Genomic DNA, 21087 nt, shown 5'->3' on the forward strand with positions numbered 1-21087 from the left:
TGCCTACAACTCACTGACCCTAACCAAACGTGTTTGAAATGAGGGAGAAATCCCATGTGGTCTAGACCATACAAACTCCTAGAGGCAGCGGCCAGAATTAAACTCCGATATTACAGCTAGCACTGTAATAGTGTTACACTAACCACTACACGACTATGCTACCCACTTATTTGAACTCGTCTTAAGAAACCCCTTGTGAATCAGTGATTAAAATTTGGATTTATATTTTGGAATGAAATTCATGTTTCAAATAAATTAGTCGTCTACTTGTTTATTGATATTTCTCTGGTTTCTTGAAAGAATTTGTTTAAACTTGTTCTCTGCTGTAGTTTAACTTTTAAAATTACTTTCTTAAGATATATTGTCAAAGGCATCCACAATCCTTAATTTTGTTCACCTACCTGACCAGACAATAGTGGCAAATGGTGTTCCAACTGGTACTTATTGATATTGTAGCATTTTGCTGGTGCTGATAGAACGTTTAGTTTTGCATTTGGCTACAGTGAGAATTGATGTTATTTCTGAGGTGTCAGTCTAATACTATAGCTACAACATTACAACTTAAGTATTCTTGCTGAAACCTTTTTTAACTATTGTGAATCTTGTGTATTTTCTACATTTGTTGTCTAGACTTATAATGTTTCTATGTATTTTTTTCTCACAGCATCATTAAATATTTACAAATTGTTCAGATGATTTGGAAAAATGAAAACTTTCATTATATTGCCCACCAGGACACATTAGGAGCATCATGTACAGTTCTAATCATCCTATTATAGGAAAGATGCTATTAATCTAGAAAAACTGAAGAAAAAAATTACCAGGATGATGCCTGGACTTGGGGGCCTAATAATGAGAGATTGCTTAGACTAGGACTTTATTGCCTGGAACGATGGAGATTGAGAAATACTCTGGTAAACGTTTGGTAAATAAGTTCATGAGGGGAAAGCACATTGTCTTTTTCTCAGCGTGGGTGTACTGAAACAAAAGAGCATGAACTTTGACCATAAGATATAGGAGCAGAATTTGGCTATTTGAGTCTGATCCGCTATTTCGTCAAGGCTGATCCATTTTCGCTCTCAGCCCCAATCTCCTAACTTCTCCCTATATCCCTTCCTGCCATGGCTAATCAAGAATCTTTCAACCTCTGCCTTAAATACACCCATTAACTTGGCCTCCACAGCTGCCTTTGGCAACGAATTCCACAGATTCACCACTCTGACTAAGAATTAGAGGTGAACGATTTAAAGTCAGTGGCAGCTTCTTCACACAAAGGATGGTGCATATTTGGAATGAGCTGCCAGAAATAGTGGCTACAAGCAAATTAACAACATTTAAAAGCCATCTGGATATATACATGGATAACAGGGGTTTAAAGGGCTATGGGGTAAACGCGGGCTGGTGGGACTAGCTTGCTGGGCAGTACACTGTGCATGGATCAATTGGGCTAAAGGACTTGTTTCCCTGCTGTATGACTCTATGATTCATTGAAACAATCAGTATGAAATCCTGTGGTATTAAAGGGTAATTCTAAGATGGCAAGCTCTTAAATTTTTTTTATTTCTCAGCGCTTTCATTAACTATTTTCCAGGTGCGATGTTCTGCTGTCTTTGCCTTGGGCACATTTGTGGGCAACTCAGCGGAGAGAACTGACCATTCCACAACTATTGATCACAATGTAGCTATGATGTTAGCTCAGTTAATAAATGATGGCAGTCCTGTCGTTAGGAAGGTGGGTGTTTTAAGCCTTTTGAGTTATCTCACTGTTTCTGAGTTATTGGCTAAATTAGTTCTCAGCAGATATCTCCTGTTGACCACTTCAGAAACTTGTAACACTTTGATATCAAGGATATTAACTCGTGGCATTTGCTCAGAAAGATTCCCGCCATTGTTTGCATATAGTACAGCAATTACATGGTGTTGTTTCCATTTGATTGGGCCTTGAGACCAATAGGGCAGGAATCAAAGTATACTACCCTGAGATTCCTTTACTTGCAGGCATTCACAGTTGAACAAAGAAATACAATCGAATCAATGAAAAACTATGCACAAAGGCCAACAAGCAACCAATGTGCAAAAGAAGACAAAAAGGGTGCAAATACAAACAATAAATAAATATAAATCTTATATATTTTTTCCTATATAGAACAGTAAGTTAACAGTGGCACACCTGAGACGTACATCCCAGGAATCCAATCCTAAGTATACAAGTTCCTTTGGTTTTTGTATATTTTTTATTGTAAGATGTGATCTGTGCTTCTTTATGATGTTAAGGATATATTTGCTTATTTTACACTGATTTAGCACAATAATAAAAACATGAAAGATTATTAAACAAAAACAAACAGCACATCAGGCAGCATCTGTGGAGAGAGAAGCTGAGTTAACATTTGAGGATGACAGTCTTTATCATAACTATTGCTACTAGCTTTGATATGATTAGGTAAAACATTGTTCAATTGGACACATGATCTTTTTGTCTTTTCTCTCCGTTTTCACGTGGTTTTTAATTGCTTTAAAAATATCCTTTGAAAGTTGCATCTTTAGGGCAGGCTATGAGGAAAGTGTTGTCTTAACCCAAAATGAGGTTATGGATAAATTGAAACATACATGATTAGGTTGTAAATTGTCAAATCTTAAAACTCAAATGCATGTTCGAAGGATCTCAAAAGTTCAACTTGATATTTCTTCATTAAAGGAGTGTCAGTTTGATTAATCTGATTACCTGTTAGATCTTTCCTTGTAAGGATTAAAAATTGTGGACTGGTGTGGTTTCTTTTGTTTTGGAGTAAGCTAGTAAAGTATGCTTTAGAAGCTCTCTCACATAAGTTTTACAAAGTTAAAAGTCTGTTTGGAGAAGATCTGGACTGTGATTTGAAAAGGCTGCACTTGAAGAGACCTAAACACAAGGAGATTTGATTTAAATAAAAAGCAGAATGTTGAGTGAACTCGGGTCAATGAGCGTCTGTAGTGGGAAAAGGTGTCAACATTTTGAGTCGAGATCCTACATCAGAACTCAATATCTTCATGCAAGAGTCTTAGATTTATTAAGGTCATTGAACTCCATAGACTTCTATAAGATGTGCATTTTGTTACTGGACTTCTTAACTGCTCCTTTAGGAGTTTGTCTCATTTAATTGTGCTCCTGATGCCTACTGATAAAGGTTGCAAATTGTTTTTAATTTTGCTTGCATAATTTATTGTGTTGGTAGTGTTTAATTTGGAATGATGCTCCTTGATGCCTGCCTTAAGAATTGTTGTGGTCACTTATTTCTTGGGCAAATGCAATAAACACAAGTTCGGAGTGTTGAAGTTATTTCATGATTAACTTATTTTGTGTTTTAATTGGCAGGAATTGGTTGTGGCATTCAGTCATCTTGTCATTCAGTATGAAAGTAATTTCTGTACCGTGGCATTACAGTTCATGGAAGAAGAGAAGAACTACCCTCTTCCCTCTCCTGCCAGTGTGATAGGTAGATATTTTCAACATGTACTTCTCTGTGTTTAACATTAATGTCAGTGATGTTACTTTTAGGGTTTATAATAAATTGGGTCCCCCTTATTTGACTGAAATAAGTACAGCTCAACAAGAAAGTTGATAATATTAAGGGATTATTCTTGCTTTACTTTCAGATGTTGTCTCGGTTGGCATGGTGGTTGTGTACTCCCATACACTAGAATTTTTCACTTCATGTCAAGGAGTACACAGAATAAGTGATAAACGTGACTGGATGAAGTTGAACATACTAGCAACTTCTTTCCTTCAAGAGCTTAGACCAGTGGTTCCCAACCTGTGGTCCATGGGCCCCTTGTTTAATGGTATTGGTCCATGGCGTAAAGAAATGATTGGGAATCCCAACTTAGACTGACTCTTGTCAGTATGCACAGATCCTCAAACAGGACAAATTCATTGGTGCCGTGGTTGGAAGGATTCTGTTTTCCATGTGTCAGAATATTTCCCTTTATTGAATCAATCCTTGAAAGTAAATTTCTTGATTTATGCAGATTGAGATCACATTTATCTAGTACAATATTATAGGTCCTCTTTTACCAGCAGAGGGCATAAACACAATAAAAACAAATTTTCAAAAATTTTGTGTATTGTCAATGTTAATCCACCCTTCATTGGGGGAAAAACCTTTATAGAAAATATCTGTCAAGAATCATCCAGATTTATATATTTTTTAAGGTACCATAATAACTCTTTTCAAGTGAAGCCACTTATTCTCATAAATTGCCATACTATTTACTCATTACTATCATTGTCCCACACTGCTGTCAGTTTAATATCTTAATGAACAAACTAATACCTTTGCCCATTAAAGAAAGTACTAAAAGTGCAGAAGATTTAAGAACTGAGAAAGAAAGCCCGTTTAGTTCCATTAACTTTAATTAATATAACCATGGCATGCAAGAATTAAAACAAGAATTGTAAATCCTGAAAACCTCAAATAAAAACAAGAAAATACAAGAGTTCCGCAGTAGGTCAGATTTTTTTAAGCATATCCTGCAAGATTTATTTTGTCTTAATTATATGCAAATGTTCTAGTTACCATTTCAGAAATTTTTTTCTATCTTCAAAAAGCAATAAAGCCTGACCTGCTGGTCCCTGCCGTGTTCCAGCCAGTGTACTTTGGGCAGAGGATCAAAAAAACCACGAACTCCCCTACTTTCCAAAGTCCCACCCTTTTGGAATCCACAAACCAATGATTTAAAGTTGTTTTTTTTTTTGCTTTGTTTTGCTCTATCTAACAAGCATCACCCCAACAAACATTAAGAATTTTTAGCAAGAAAATCTAAATGAAACAGATGTGATAACTGCTTCTGTCATCCCCTCAGCTAGTAATTTATTTTCATTATTGGACTTGCAGAACCTGGGAACTTCACACCAGTACGTGATGGACCAGCCGTCCCAAGGCTTCGTACCGTGAGTTCCTATGGGAATATCCGTGCGGCCACTTCAGTTCGGAACTTGAACAAGTCTCTCCAAAATCTTAATTTAAACGAAGAAAGTAAGTTTGGCTATAGAAGGTGATAAACAGATGTGGGAACATAATGAATGTGCCAAGTTCCTGTGTGTTCGTAGACAGTCTAATGACGCACCTATTCATGCTGAACTGGACAGAAAAATACTACCAAGTACTAGATCCTTTTTTTAACCAAGTACTATACTAATAAATTGTGAGGTAAATGGAATCTGTCTTCCACAGAAAGCCATCACAATGTTTGCTGTATCAATAATGAAAAATATAGGAAATAGGTTCAGGGTTGTAATGTTTTGATTTCCACTCCTCACTCGCTCTTCTCCCGAGGTGTTTCAGATAACTAAACTTTGCCTCATGCTCAGCGGTGATCTTTAAATCGGCTTTCTTTAAATAAGTCCATTATAAAACTGGTCATCGGTTACATTTAAGTTTTATGTTTAAATATTCATTCTCTTGAAAGAGCTTGTATACCTACCTAACCCAAGCTGGTTGATGTTGCTTGGGTTAGCATGATGATGGAGCTAAGAGAGTTTCTGCTTTATAGCTCCAGCGACCTGAGCTCTTTGCTCTTTACACATTCTCCCTGTGATGGTTGGTCGGTAAATTGCCCCAAATGTATAGGTGAGTGGTGGAAACTGGGGAGAAGTTGATGGGAATGCATGGAGAATAAAGTGAGATTAGTAAAGGACCTTGTCAAAAAGCTCATAAGCAAATTTTATTATCAAAGTATATAAATGTGACCATATACGATCCTGAGATTCATTTTCCTGTAGGCATGAATCTATAGAATAGTAACTATAACAGGGTCAATGAAATATCAACCAGCGTGCAGAAGACAACAAACTGTGCAAATGTTAATATAAATAAATAACCATAAATAATGAGAACAAGAGATAATGAGATTCAGAGTCCTTAAAGTGAGGTTATTGATTGTGGGAACATCTCTGTGATAGGGCAAGTAAGTATAGTGATCCGCTTCGATAGTTGAGAGGTTGTAATTGTTCTTGAACCTGGTAGTGCAAGTCCTGAGGCTCCAATACCTTCTACCTCCTGGCAGCAGTGAGAAGAGAGCACAGCCTGGGTGGTGGGGATCCCTGATGATGGTCGCTGTTTTCCTCCAGCAGCGTTCAAGAAGATGTGCTCAATGGTTGGAAGGGCATTACCCATGATGTGCTGGGCTAAGTCTACCACCTTTAGTAGAGTTTTCCAGCTGTTCGTACAAGGGATCTAGGCCTAAATATTTATAGTGGTCTAAATGATCGGTCACTGATCACGTGATTGGCAGGGTCACATGAAGATTTTGAAGATGAAGAAAATTATTTTTATTTGTCACGTCAATTGAAACTTACAGTGTTGGTCGCTTACATCACATGAAGTACTGTGGAATCCTTTTACCTCTGCTGAAGTCACTCACCATTCCTGGCTAGTGTCTCTTTTTTGTTACACATCTGGTTTATATATTACCTATTTAACTGTAATCAAGATATAGCCAGCATTAAGTTTTATTCATGCTCTCACACTGTTAGTTCTGGTCATAGAGTTATACAGTATTTCAATTGGCCCTTTGGCCCAAGTTATCCATGCTGACCATTTGCCTTCCTGAGATAACTCAGTTTGTACTGGCTCAGTTTTAAATTTCTTGCCCTCATTTTAAAAATTCTTCCACGTCTTTATCGTTAGTAATTATTCTCTAATTCCACAACTACCCAAGATTTTTGTGTACTTCCAAGTGTGGCTTCTTGCACATTCCCAGTTTTTCTTATCTCCACCGTTAGAACCAGGCCTTTCGCAGTCGAAGTCCTCAACTCCTTCCTTCTTTCCCTCCTTTATATAGCAAGTCCTTGAAACATAGTTCAAAGTAAATTTATTATCAAAGTACATATATGTCACCATATACTACCTTGAGATTAATTTTTGAATTTGTTCTTCACCAGTCCTAATTTCTCTATATGGTGTAGTGCCAAATTTAAGAAAAGCCACTACTGATTTTGTTTGCTAAGCCTTGGAATATTTTACAATAAGTACATGTCGATAAATGATTTACTGATCATAATTTTTCTAGCATATGCAGCAGTACACATTTTTGCAATATATTAGCATCATCTAGTGGTAAAATATTAATACTGACCTCTATCTGTCAAAGAGTTTCTAAGTCAAATTGCTGCCAAAAAAATCTAGGTGTAAAGCAAACAAATAATTTTGAACTTTCTGTGGCATCCAATATCTTGTATATTGATTTAAATTGGAACATATAGAAAACTGAATCAAGGTTTAAAAAATGGTTATATCTGGCTGTCTCATGTTCCTTTTGATGAAGTAACTTCAACTTCAAACGTTGACTGCTTCTCTTTACAAAGGTGCTGCCCACCTTTAATGTTTCCAGCTTTTTCTTTCTTTCAGATTTCTAGCCTCCGCATTTTTAAAATTATTGTTGCTCCTGAAAGCTTTGTAATATTAATGGAAGTCATGAAGCAGGATTATAAGTTTCCTTGCAGTGACAGATGAATATGGGTAGAAGATCGGATCTTGATGCCCCTTTCTCAATTGATGTTTCATCCTTGGAAGATCAGTGGCAGCCCTGATCAACACTCTTGATGGATTATAGCATGTCATGCTGTCTAACAGCTTTCAACAAGATTTCAATGTCCTGTTGTGGAGCCTAGGATTTAAATTGTTGCTTTTGAACCTCTGCCATCCATCTTATATTTAGTGCCACACAACATAAGCATATTGTTGGTCAGATTGTTGTTAACAAATCCACAAGGAAATGATTATGTCTCATTGTACCATTTTGCTGATACTGGATTTCTGAGAAAAGAGAAAATATTTATTTATATCCGAGATGTGGGCATCGCCAGCAAAGCCTAGTTGCCCTTGAGAAGGTGGTGATGTGCTGCCTTCTTGCACTGCTGCAGTCCCTGAGGTGTAGGTGCAACCACAGTCCTCTTAGGGAGGGAATTCCATGAATTTGACCGAGCAAAAATGAAGGAGCTATGGTACGTTTCCAAGTCAGGATGGTGACTGACTTGGGGGGGATTTCCAAGTGGTGGTGTTCCCAGGTATCTGCCGTTCTCATCCTTCTAGATGCTAGTGGTCGTGGATCTGGGAGGTGCTGCCCAGGAACTTCAGTGTGTTATTGAAGTGCATATTGTAGATAGTACACACTGCTGCAACTGTTCGCCGATGATGGAGAGCATGGATGGTTGTGGAAGGGGTACCTATCAAGTGGGCTGCTTTGTACTGGATGATGTCAAGCTTCCTGAGTATCGATGGAGCTGCACTCATCCAGGCGAGTGGCGAGTATTCCATTACACTCCTGACCTGAGCCTTGTAGATGGTGGACGGGCTTTGGGAAGGCAGGAGGTGAGTTACACGCCACAGGATTCCTGTTCAATTCTAGTCAATTAAATAGTTCTCGGGGCAGAATGGCAGTGTAGTGGTTAGCGTAACATTGTTATGGCACCAGTGAACTGGGTTCAATTCTGCTGTTTCTCAGAAGTTTGCAAGTTCTTCCCATGACCATATAGGTTTCCACCGGGTGCTGAAGAGATGAGGAGGAATTTCTTTAGCCAGTGGGTGGTGAATCTGGGGAATTCATTGCCACAGATCACTGTGGTGGTGGTCAAGTTATTGGGTATATTTAAGGCAGAGGATTATGAAAACCAGGACTGTCACCATAACTTAATATTCAAATCCAATTTGATTTTGAATACAAAGAAAACAAAATAGTACTCTGCACCTGGTACAAATTAACTCAGCTATCGGCCTTGAATTCTAAGCTATTTAGGAAGAGCTGAATTTGAGGAAAAAGCTGACATTTAAGAAGAGGTTCCAATTGTCTCTGGCCTCCAAAGAGAGTTGAAAATTACTCAGAGTCAAATAAGTGAAAAGAAAAGATTAAAAATGAGCTTCAGTAGTCACCTATTGAAACATACAGTGAAGGTGCCATTTGTGTTAAATCAAATCAGGGAGGATTGTGCTAGGCAGCCGGCAGGTGTTGCTGTGTTTCCATCGTCAACATAGCATGCCTGCAACTCACTAACCTTAACCCTAAGAATGATCCACTGTTTATTTGAAATGTGGGATGAAACTCGTACGGTCAGGGTAGAATGTGCAAACTCCTTATAGACAGTGTTGACAATTGAACCCTGATCTTACAGCTACCACTGCATAACGTTATGCTAACCATCACGTGACCATCTATGTTGTCTTTAATATAAAATAAGAATAAAAATGCATATTAAAAGTAAAATAAAGATGCAAAATATGAACAAAAACAGTAAAATAGCCCGTCCACTGAGTTACATTTACCTTTTCCCAAAGGGTAATTGACCCATTCAGAGTGAGGTTTCAATCGGTACGCCAGCCTTCCCTAGCATGAAATGGAGGGGCTGGATGCAAAGTGCATTGGTGAGCACAGCAGCAGGTGGTCAGTCAGCTGCAGCAAGACTTGAACTCCGCATGTCGCAAGCATCCACACATCACTAGAACTTTGTTATGTACTGACATCAAAGACCTGACAGCAGAGATTCCCTAGCTGCCTGTAAGCACGATTTAGTGTGTAACACGACAGTGTAATATCTGATGTTTTCTTTTGATTTAACATTGATCTTGATCAATTCAAATTTAATATCAGATATGAAAGTAATTAGTTAAGTATTGCAGTGCTTTTGTATTAATATCATCAATGTGTCAGATTGATACCACTGCAATAAATAATTTCTTAATGCAATTGAAAATCTCAAACCATCTTATGAATATTCATTCATCTAAAGCAGTGTATTCATTTTTGAGGGTGGATGTAATCCCAATTAGTGTGACCTGCTCCAAATGAAACTGTCGTTTCTGTTTTCCTAAAGTCTCATTTGGTTGTGATTAGTCTTGTCACATAATCGTAAAGTTACGTCACTTCGGTTTAATTAATTCATTTTTATTTATTTAGTGGTACAGCCTGGAGTAGGCCCTAACAACCCTCAACAAACCCAATGAATGCTAACCTAGCCTAATCACTTACAATGACCAATTAACCTATCCGGTGCGTCTTTGACTGTGGGAGGAAGCTGGAGGACCCGGAGGAAATCCGCACACTCCACAGAGACTCCTTACGGAATGGCATCGGAATTGAACTCTGAACTCTGGAATGCTCCGAGCTATAATAGTGTCACGCTAACTGCTATGCTACCGTGCCTTAAAGACAAATGATCCTAAAGGGAGATGTAAATATTCCTCTTAACATTTATATCAGAGAATTGTACACTTCCCTAGCGCAGGAATATTATGTTTTGTAGAAAAGTTCTGGTTTGAATTGTGTAGAAATGTTTTGCTTTGCTTTTCCAGGGAGCCTGTAAAGATTTAAACTTCTGCTTTGGCATTTTACCAACAGTCCTGACAAAGTTTGAGTATCACTAACTATGTAACCATGAAGCAGAAATTTACACCATTTTTTCTCTCATAATTAGGCTTCTCCGTCTGAAGCTCCATCCTTGTAAATCTCTTTCGTGCTGTGATATCCTTAAAATTATGACACGTTCTTAAGTTACTGCCAATAGTGAGAGATTTCTACCTTATATAAAGTGACTACTTTTTTTAAAATTGTGAAATACTTTGGAATGGCAGCAGTCAGAAAAAGTGCTCTGTTAATGCAAGATGTTCTGTATTTAACACTTCCCAAATTAATTTACAAAATAGGTAAGTACCTTATCTGGGGGCAGCACAATAGCGTAGCGTTTTGTATCATGCTTTACAGTGTCAGTGATCGGAAGATCGGAGTTCAATTCCCGCCGCAGTCTGTAAGGACGTTGTATATTCTCTCTGTGACTATGTGGATGATCCGGGGAGGGTTGGGGGGGGTGCGGGTTTATGATTGTGTTGGTGGGTTTGCTGTTTTTCTCTGAATTCACTTCCATAGTTTTTCTTTTGTTTCATGGTTATCTGGATAAAAGAATCTCAGTTGTATACTGCATACATACTTTGATAATAAATGAACCTTTGAAAATTTTTTCTGGTTTCTTCCCACATTTCAAAGACATATGGGTTGGGTTTAGTAGCTTGTGGGCATGTTAGCACCAGAAGCATCAGAGCATATGTGGGCTTCTCACAGCACAATGCTCTGACTCTTTTGGTCACTGACAACACATGTTACTGTATGTTTCAATGTACATGTGACAAATGAAGCTAATCTCTTAAAAATTTATTTAAATATCTAGTAAGATTCACATTAGTTCCCCATTCCTGCATTAAATCTTATGAAACTTGGCTTGAACAGACAATCAAGAGATGGGGTGTTTTGCCTTTTCAAGGTTCTATGCAGTGTCAGAGACATGTAATCAGAACTGCCTTGCTCTTGATAGTTGGAACCAGGAATAAATGGTAAGCACTGTCCAGCCCATCACAGGCTCATCAATTCCTTCCATCCAGTCCCAGTCCATTTTTTCTTTGGGCCTCTTTTCTATGAAAGGATGCACTGGTCCAGAGAGATTTCACCAGAATGATCCCAGGAATCAAAGGGTTAACGTACGAAGAGAGTTTAATGGCTTTGGGCGTGTACTCGCTGGAGCTTAAAAGAATTGGGTGTGGAAATCTCATTGAAGCCTATCGAATATTGAAAGGCATAGACATAGTGGAGGTGCAGAGGATGTTTCCTATAGTGAGGGTGTCTACCACCAGAGTTTACAGCCTCAGAATACAGAGATGAGGAATTTCTATTGCCAAAGAGTGGTAAATCTAAGTCTTATGATCTTAATGATGCATTGCTTCAGGAAGGCTAGTAGTATCATCAAGGATGCCTGCTACCTTGTCCATTTGTTTTTCTCTTTACCATCTGGGAGAAGATGCAGGAGCTTGAAAGCCAAGTCATCCAGACTTAAGAATATCTACTTCCACACTGCTATCATACTTCCGAACCAACCACTTCTTTCACACTCCTTTCCTCGTGGTGCTACCATGTTCTTGCATTCTTAATTTTACCTCAGTAATTCCTTGCTTTGATGAACAGCGGTGTCTTGGGGTACAGTTAAAAGCATTGTGGAGAAATAAATATTGGAAATTAATGAAAATTAATGAGGCATGGTGGTAGAGTGATTAGTGTGTCGCTGTTCCAGCGACAGTGATCTGGGTTCAATTTTGCCACTGACTGTAAGGTGTTTGTATGTACATTCTCCCCATGACAGTGTGTCTTTTGTCCAGGTGGGCCGGTTTTCTCCCACGTTCCAAAGACGTACAGATTAGTTGGTTAATTGTTCACATGGGTGTAACTAGGCAGCACAAGCTGTTATTGTGCTCAATTTCTAAATAAACGTCAATCGATAGAATGAAACCTATATTTCCAGGTTTGAGCTTATGTTCACGGCTTTTGATGAATTGAGTGTATTTCTCAAGTAAATGTGTTTTTCATTGATTTAGATTCAAGACATGATGCATGTAAGCTTTGTGTTACAAATGGTCTTCAGCCCTTCATCTCAATTCTTTTCCAGCGGGCAGCTCAAACCCCTTCTCCCCTGGGTATCTAAGTACGAGCAGTAGTGCCAGCAGTACCCTGGGAAGCCCTGACAATGAAGAGTACATCCTTTCATTTGAAACCATCGATAAAATGAGGAGAGTCAGCTCCTACAGCTCCTTGAACTCATTGATAGGTAAGATTTAAACTTTCATTTCTATCAGAAATTGCTTTTCAACATTACTCATTCTTTAAGGGGCCAAATGAACTCTGAATTCCTGTCATCTTTATAGCAAGATGTTTTCTTTTCCCTGCATTATAGTCATAAGACAGTTTACCAACTACCTTCACTCTTCATTATAGTCATCTTGTGCAGACCCTGTGAAGAAATGTATTTGCAAAACAGGACTTACCTAACGAATGGGCAGGTGCTGAGGAATGCAGTAGAACAGAGGATCTGGGAATATAGGTCTATTATTCCTTGAAAGTGATGTCACAGGTAGATAGGTCTGTAAAGAGAGCTTTTGGCATGTTGGCTTTCATAGATCAAAGTATTGAGTACAGGAGTTGGGATGTTAGGTTGATGTTGCACAAAATGTGAGGCCTAATTTAGAGTGTTAAGTGCAGTTTTTGTCATCTACCTACAGGAAAGATGTACATAAGATTGTAAGAATGAAGAGCCATTTTACAAGGATATTTAAACGCAAACAACAGGAATTCTTCAGATGCTGGAAATGTTAGCAACACACATAGAAGTTGCTGGTGAACGCAGCAGGCCAGGCAGCATCTCCATGCTGCCTGGCCTGCTGCATTCACCAGCAACTTTTATGTGTGTTACAAGGATATTGCCAGGACTTGAGCACCTGAGTTTTTGGGAAAGGTTGAATAGGTTGCAACTACTTTTTCCCTGGAGTGCAGGAGATTGAGAGTTATAGGTGGGATAAATGCAAACAGTTTTTTTTTCCCCACTGAGGTTTGGTGAGACTAGAACTAGAGGTTATGGGTTAAGGGTGAAAGGTGAACTGCTTAAGGGGAACATGAGGAGGAACTTCTTCACTCAGAGTGGTGGGAGTGTGAAATCAGCAGACGTGGTGGATGGGGTTTGATTTCAACATCTGAGCGAAGTTTGGTTAAGTACATGGATTGGAGGGGCATGGTCAGGTGTAGGTCGATGGAATTACGTAGAGTAATAGTTTGGTATGGACTGAATGGGCCGAAGGGCCTATTTCTCTACTGTAGTGTGGTTTGCCTCTAGAGAGAACTTGGGAACTATTTTATCTGTGAACAGATTCCATTCCTACGTCTTTCCAAGGTGTTTAATACTGACAATAATAAATAATGGAATTGCTTTTCTTCTTGTGATTAATATTTCATGTTTGTTATTGTTTATCATGTGGCCAAGCAGGTTTATGAAGAGGGAAGCAACACACATCAAAGTTGCTGGTGAACGCAGCAGGCCAGGCAGCATCCAGAATTCCTGTTGTTTGCGTTTAAATTCACTACTGCGAAGCCTCTTCCGGTGATATGCCTAAACCGAAGAAGTTTAGAAGTTAGTCCTGACGAAGGGACTTGGCCTGAAACGTCAACTGTACCTCTTCCTCGAGATGCTGCCTGGCCTGCTGCGTTCACCAGCAACTTTGATGTGTGTTGCTTGAATTTCCAGCATCTGCAGAATTCCTGTTGTTTATGAAGAGGGAAATTTATTTCAAAGTTCAAAGTAAATGTGTTATTATATACATATATGTCACCATATACTACTCTGAGATTTATTTTGTTGTGGACATTCATAATAGGTACAATAAAATCAATGAAAAATTATACACAAGCAAAAATGGACAGGCAGCCAATGTGCAAACTGTGCAAACATTAAAAAAAAAAGCAAGGAATAAATACAGTACTGTGTAAAGGTCTTAGGCACATATATATATATATATATATATATATATATATATATATATATACACATACACACACACACGTTGGATGCCTGAGACTTTTGTACAGTACTGTATTTGTCAACATGAAGCAGAGAACAAGGCTGTGGGACAGGTGGCAGAGAAGAAATGCTAGGGTGGGGATTGGCGTGGGCACAGTCACATCTTCCCTGAGACTCTGGCCATTTGATTCCAAATGGCTGGTTTATTAACCATTACTGAATGTCTCTCTGGTGCTGTCTGCTCCCTCCCCTCTCCCTTCCCCCTTTTCTCAACCATGATTCCCCTCTCCCTGTCCCCTTCTCACACTCAGTCCACAATAGAGACCCATATCAGATTCAGGTTTATCATCACTCACAAGTCATGATATTTGATACTTTTTTTGGCAGCAGTACAATACATAAAATTACTACAGTACTTTTCAAAAGTTCTAGGCACCCTAGCTATACATATGTGCCTAAGACTTTTGCACAGTCTGTTGATTATGTGCAATGTCGTATGACGTGGGCAATCATGACCTTTCCATGACCATGATTGTTCTTGACAAATTTTTCTACAGGAGTGGTTTGCCATTGTCCCTTCTTCTGTCCAGTGTCTTTACAAGATGGGTAACCTCAGCCATTATATATACTCTTCAGATTGTCTGCCTGGCATCTTGGCATCACATAACTAGGACTTGTGATAGGCACTGGCTGCTCATACAACCGTCCATCACCTGCTCCCATGGCCTGACCCGGGGTGGGGGGGGGGTGTTTGCTAAGTAGGTGCTGCACCTTGCCCAAGGGTGACCTGCAGACTAGCGGAGGAAAGACACACCTTACACCAAAATTGGTAGATAAGTATCTCCAACCCGCCACCCATCTGCACAGCACTGTAAATAATAAATCATATTGAAAACATGAGTTGTAGAGTCCTTGAAAGTGAGTCCATAGGTTGTAGAATCTTTTCAGTGTTGAGATGAATGAAATTGTCCGTTCAGGTTCAGGCTGAAGGGTAATAAGTGTTCGTGAACTTCCTGTACTTCCTTCCTGGTGGCAGCAGCAAGAAAAGAGCCTGGCCCGGATGGTGGGGGTCATTGATGAACTGGGCTGAATTTGTTGGGATTTGTGTTCCTGTGCATTGGTGTTTCCATTCCAGACGTTGATGCAACGAGTCAGGGTGCTCTCCACTGTGCATCTCTAGAAGTTTGTCAAAGTTTTAAATGACATGCTGAATCTACACAAACTTTTTTTTAAAAAAAAGTAGAGGCGCCTCCACTGTCCCAGTTATTCCAGGGATTTAGGAAGGCAATATTTGTACCTTCCTGAAAATAAAGGGTCTTGCATCTTGTCTTTTCTCAGCAGGTTTTCTATTATCATGCAGCCAGCATCATTGTTCGTTGCTAGTATCGTGACATTTTATAGAATATTTTAATAGGCTAATTAAGGGTCTGCTTTACCTGACTTAACTTCAGTAAGTGTGATCATGATCTCCCATTGCACGAGGTGAAGAGCTGATTAATGATCTGTTCACAGTCATCACATAGATTACCATGCTAGAAGTAAAGCATTATTATACTCAAGATGTGAAAGATCGATTTGACCAGGGTTAGCTGTATACCCAGCGTGACTGACCACAGGCTTACTACACTTGACATCACTGTCCTTTGATCAGGCAGGATGCCTGTGGACACTACTGAGGGCAAGCTCACACATATTTGGAGTGAGAGCAACTCACATCTTTATAATGCCTTGAGGAAAAGTATATAAAGCCAATTGAGATACTGAACTCGCTCATAAAATCTTTTTGGAGAAATTCAGAACTTGACAATGTGGTGTGTTAATAGATTTTTACATTTTGATGCCAGCTGCCTCTGATTTTGAAACTGCACGGTTTACTTTTTACTTTCAAGCAAGTTAATCTCTCATCTAATCAACTGGGAAATTGATATTGATTAGTTTACTAAATTGGAAAAGCTGCTTGGGTTGAAATAAGCAAAGGTAATGGTCTGCCCTTTGAATGACAATCCTTCGTGTAATGCTATTCTGTTGCACCCATACTCACCTGCATTTCTATTGAGTCATCCTCTCTCTTCCTTCAGTTCTCGCATGGTTCGTTTGCATTATTTCTGTTTGTCTGATATTTATTCATTTTTAAAACTCTTGCCTTTGTTTAATGTGTATCTCCTTTTCAAGATTTAGATGCATGCAATGCATGGAGAGTTGGAAGACTTGATTCAAAATTGGCTTAGTTGCTAAAGGTAGTGGTAGAAGAGCATTATGTCAATAAATTAATCATCATCATTATTATATGCCTTGTTGTATGATGTGTTGATCATGGTTTTTCTCTCTCTATCCATGACCATAAGTTTTCTACAGAAGTGGTTTGCCATTGCCTTCTTCTGGGCAGAGCTTTTACAAGATAGGTGACCCCCACCATTATCAACACTCTTCAGAGATGGTCTGCCTGGCATCAGTGGTTATATAACCAGGAAATGATATGCTCTGGCTACTCATCCGACCATCCACCACCTGCCCCCATGGCTTCACGTGACCCGGAATGGGGGGCTAAGCAGGTGCTACACCTTGCCAAAGGGTGATCTGCAGGCTGGCGGAGGGAAGGAGTGCCTTACACCTCCTTTTCTTTTCTTTTTAAATCTTTTTATTGAGTAAGTATACAAAAAAGGTAAGCCATATAAACATTAATACAATGTTAAAATATAATAAAATTCCAAAAGATAACAATACCAAAAAGAAAATACTACAAACAATGTAATTTAAGCATAAGAAACCAAGATAACATAATAGTATACTAGATTTTATATATATCAATGGAAAAAAAAGAAAAAAAAACCCCCAAAAAAAACCCACCGTGCAACTAACTAAAAGCAAAGCAAAGCAATGGGCTAACTTGAAACCAAACAGAGTTAAACTTAAAATCACGTCCTCAATCCCGACCTCCATTAAAACAGTGAGAAAAGAACAAGAAGGGTAAATATTACATTAAATGAAAATATCGAATAAAAGGTCCCCAAATCTGTTCAAATTTAAATGAAGAATCATAAAGGTTACTTCTAATTTTCTCCAGATTCAAACATAAAATCGTCTGAGAAAACCAAAAAAAGGTAGTTGGAGCATTAAGCTCTTTCCAATGTTGTAAAATACATCTTTTCGCCATCAAAGTAAGAAATGCAATCATTCTACGGGCTGAAGGGGAAAGATTACTAGAAATTTTAGGTAGTCCAAAGATAGCAGTAATAGGGTGAGGAGAGATATCTATATTTAATACCTTAGAAATAATATTGAAAATATCTCTCCAAAAAGTTTCCAAAGTAGGGCAAGACCAAAACATATGAGTTAAAGAGGCTATCTGCCCCGAACATCTATCACAGAAAGGATTAATATGCGTGTAAAAACGCGCTAACTTATCTTTGGACATATGTGCTCTATGAACCACTTTAAATTGAATTAGGGAATGTTTAGCACAAATAGAGGAAGTATTAACTAATTGTAAAATCTGCCCCCAATCATCCACAGAAATGGTAAGCCCCAATTCCTGTTCCCAATCTACCCTAATCTTATCAAATGGAGCTTTCCTAAGTTTCATAATAATATTATAAATCATAGCCGATGCACCTTTCTGACATGGATTAAGGTTAATTATCGAATCTAAAATATATATAGGAGGAAGCATTGGAAAGGAAGAAAGTATAGTACTTAGGAAATTTCTAACTTGTAAATATCTAAAAAAATGTATTCTTGATAAGTTATATTTATTAGATAATTGTTCAAAAGACATAAGGGAACCATCTAAAAATAAATCCAAAAACCGTAAAATACCCTTAGTCTTCCAAGTTTGAAAAGCGCGATCCGTAAAAGAGGGAGGAAAAAATATGTTACCTAAAATAGGAATCGCTAACCCGAATTGATTAAGATCAAAAAATTTTCTGAATTGAAACCAAATATGCAAAGCATATTTAACGATCGGGTTAGAGACCTGCTTAAGGCGTTTCGAATCAAAGGGAAGAGATGAACCTAAAATAGAACCAAGTGTATAACCCTGAACAGATTGTAATTCCAATGCTACCCATTTAGGAATAGATAGTATGTCCCGGTCAAGTAACCAAAATTTCATATGTCGAATATTAATAGCCCAATAATAAAATCTAAAGTTAGGTAATGCTAAACCTCCATCTCTCTTAGCTTTCTGTAAATGTATTTTACCCAGTCTCGGATTCTTATTCTGCCAAATAAATGAAGAAATTTTAGAGTCGACTTTATCAAAAAAAGATTTAGGAACGAAAATTGGTAATGCCTGAAACACATATAAAAATTTTGGCAAAAAAAACATCTTAACTGCATTAATACGACCAATCAAAGTTAAATATAAGGGAAACCATTTAGATGAAAGTTGAGTAATATGGTCTATTAATGGTAAAAAGTTAGTCTTAAATAAATCTTTATGTTTACAAGTAATTTTAATCCCAAGATATGAAAGGTAATTATTAATCAATTTAAATGGAAATTTATAATATAAGGGAAGATGTTTATTAATCGGAAAAAGTTCACTCTTACTAAGATTTAATTTATAACCTGAGAAAAGACCAAATTGTGCTAATAACTCTAAAACAGCAGGAATAGATCTCTCAGGATTAGAAATATATAAAAGTAAATCATCAGCATAGAGTGATAATTTATGGGACTTTAATCCCCGAGTTATCCCAGTAATATTTGAAGATTCTCGAATAGCAATTGCAAGAGGTTCTAATGCAATATCAAATAATAGGGGACTAAGAGGACAGCCTTGTCGAGTACCACGAAAGAGAGGAAAAAAAGGTGAGTTTAAAGAGTTAGTACGAACCGAGGCTACAGGGGAGTGATATAACAGTTTAATCCAGGATATAAATTTCAAGCTAAAATTAAACATTTCAAGCACCTTAAATAAATAAGGCCATTCTACTCTATCAAAAGCTTTCTCAGCATCTAAAGAAATAACACACTCAGGAACATTTTGTGAGGGAGTATAAACGATATTTAACAATGTACGAATATTATAAAAAGAGTAACGACCTTTAATAAAACCCGTTTGGTCTTCCGAAATAATAGAAGGAAGTACTTTTTCTAGTCTATTTGCTAATAACTTAGAAAAAACTTTAGAATCAACATTTAATAAAGATATTGGTCTATAAGATGCACATTGAGCAGGGTCTTTATCCTTCTTTAGTATTAAAGAAATTGATGCTCTATTAAAAGATTCCGGAAGTTTACCAAGTTTCAAAGAAGCCTCAAAAACCTTATAGAGCCAAGGAATCAATAAAGAAGCAAAACATTTATAAAATTCAACGGTAAACCCATCAGGGCCAGGAGCTTTCCCCAGATTCATAGAAAAAATAACATTCTTAATCTCATCCATTGTAATGGAAGTATCTAATAAAGAAGACATATCCTGTGAAATCTGAGGGAAGTCTAACTTATCTAAAAAATCATTCATATATTTAGAATCTCGAGGAGACTCTGATTGATACAAAGAAGAATAAAAATCACAAAAGGTTTGATTAATCCCCACATGATCCAATATCAATCGATCATTTTGGTTATAAATCTGATTGATTTGAGATTTAACATAATTAGATTTCAATTGATTAGCCAGCAGCTTGCCAATTTTATCACTCTGAACATAAAAATCACTTCTTGTTTTCTTTAATTGGTTTACAATCGAGGACGAGAGTAGTAAACTGTGTTCCATTTGAAGTTCAGTTCTTTGTTTGTATAGCTCCTCAGAAGGAGCCATAACATATTTCTTATCAATTTCTTTAATCTTGTCCACAATTGCCATCTCCTCCTGCTTCTGTTTCTTCCTCAAAGCAACGGAATACGAAATAATCTGACCCCGAATATAGGCTTTAAAAGTGTCCCAAAGAGTGTTAACCGAAATATCTTCTGTATGGTTAATTGTAAAAAAAAGCTCAATCTGTTCATTCATAAAGTTAACAAAGTCCGAGTCCTGAAGCAACAGCGAATTAAAACGCCATTGTCTATTGTTTGGTATATTGGCCATAATTTTAATAGAAAGCTTAAGTGGAGCATGATCCGAAATGGTTATAGAATCATAATCACATTTAATCACTGAAGGAATGAGACGAGAGTCAATAAAAAAATAATCAATTCTTGAATAGGAATGATGAACATGTGAAAAAAAGGAAAAATCTTTTTCCTGAGGATGCAGAAAACGCCAAATGTCCGTCGACCCAGAATCAGAAAGAAAAAAATTAATCAAATTTGCAGATTTATTAGGTAAAGTCCGTAAAGGAGCCGAACGGTCCAAAGCTAGAGATAAACAGGTATTAAGATCTCCGCCCCAAATCAATGAAAATTCGTTCAAATTCGGAAATTGATCAAACAATGATTTATAAAATTCCGGACAATCCATATTAGGAGCATAAACATTAACCAAAACTACTTTTTTATTAAATAGTAAACCACTAACCAATAAAAATCTACCATTCGGATCAGAGATAATATCCTGTTGTATAAAAGTAACTGAGGAATCTATAAAAATAGAGACGCCTCGAATCTTAGCATTGGAGTTCGAATGAAATTGTTGTCCCTTCCAGAATTTAAAAAAACGTAGTCTGTCCCCCCTCCGTACATGGGTCTCTTGTAAAAATAAAATTTGTGCTTTAAGTCTCCGGAACACTTTAAAAACTTTTTTTCTTTTAATAGGATGATTAAGACCATTAGTATTCCAGGAGACA

General features: G+C 37.7%; 1 protein-coding gene across 1 annotated transcript in view; it reads left to right on the forward strand.

Moving 5' to 3' along the window:
* Positions 1-21087, forward strand: part of rptor (regulatory associated protein of MTOR, complex 1) — a 500247-nt gene that overhangs the window by 291889 nt on the left and 187271 nt on the right. Inside the window, exons 17-20 of the mRNA XM_063030532.1 lie at positions 1592-1732; positions 3353-3473; positions 4872-5012; positions 12458-12616. Of these exons, the coding sequence (XP_062886602.1) occupies positions 1592-1732; positions 3353-3473; positions 4872-5012; positions 12458-12616 (562 nt within the window). The remainder of the gene's footprint in view (positions 1-1591; positions 1733-3352; positions 3474-4871; positions 5013-12457; positions 12617-21087) is intronic.

The sequence above is a fragment of the Mobula hypostoma genome, chromosome 22, assembly GCF_963921235.1.
Source record: "Mobula hypostoma chromosome 22, sMobHyp1.1, whole genome shotgun sequence".
In the NCBI taxonomy this organism is placed as follows: Eukaryota; Metazoa; Chordata; class Chondrichthyes; order Myliobatiformes; family Myliobatidae; genus Mobula; species Mobula hypostoma.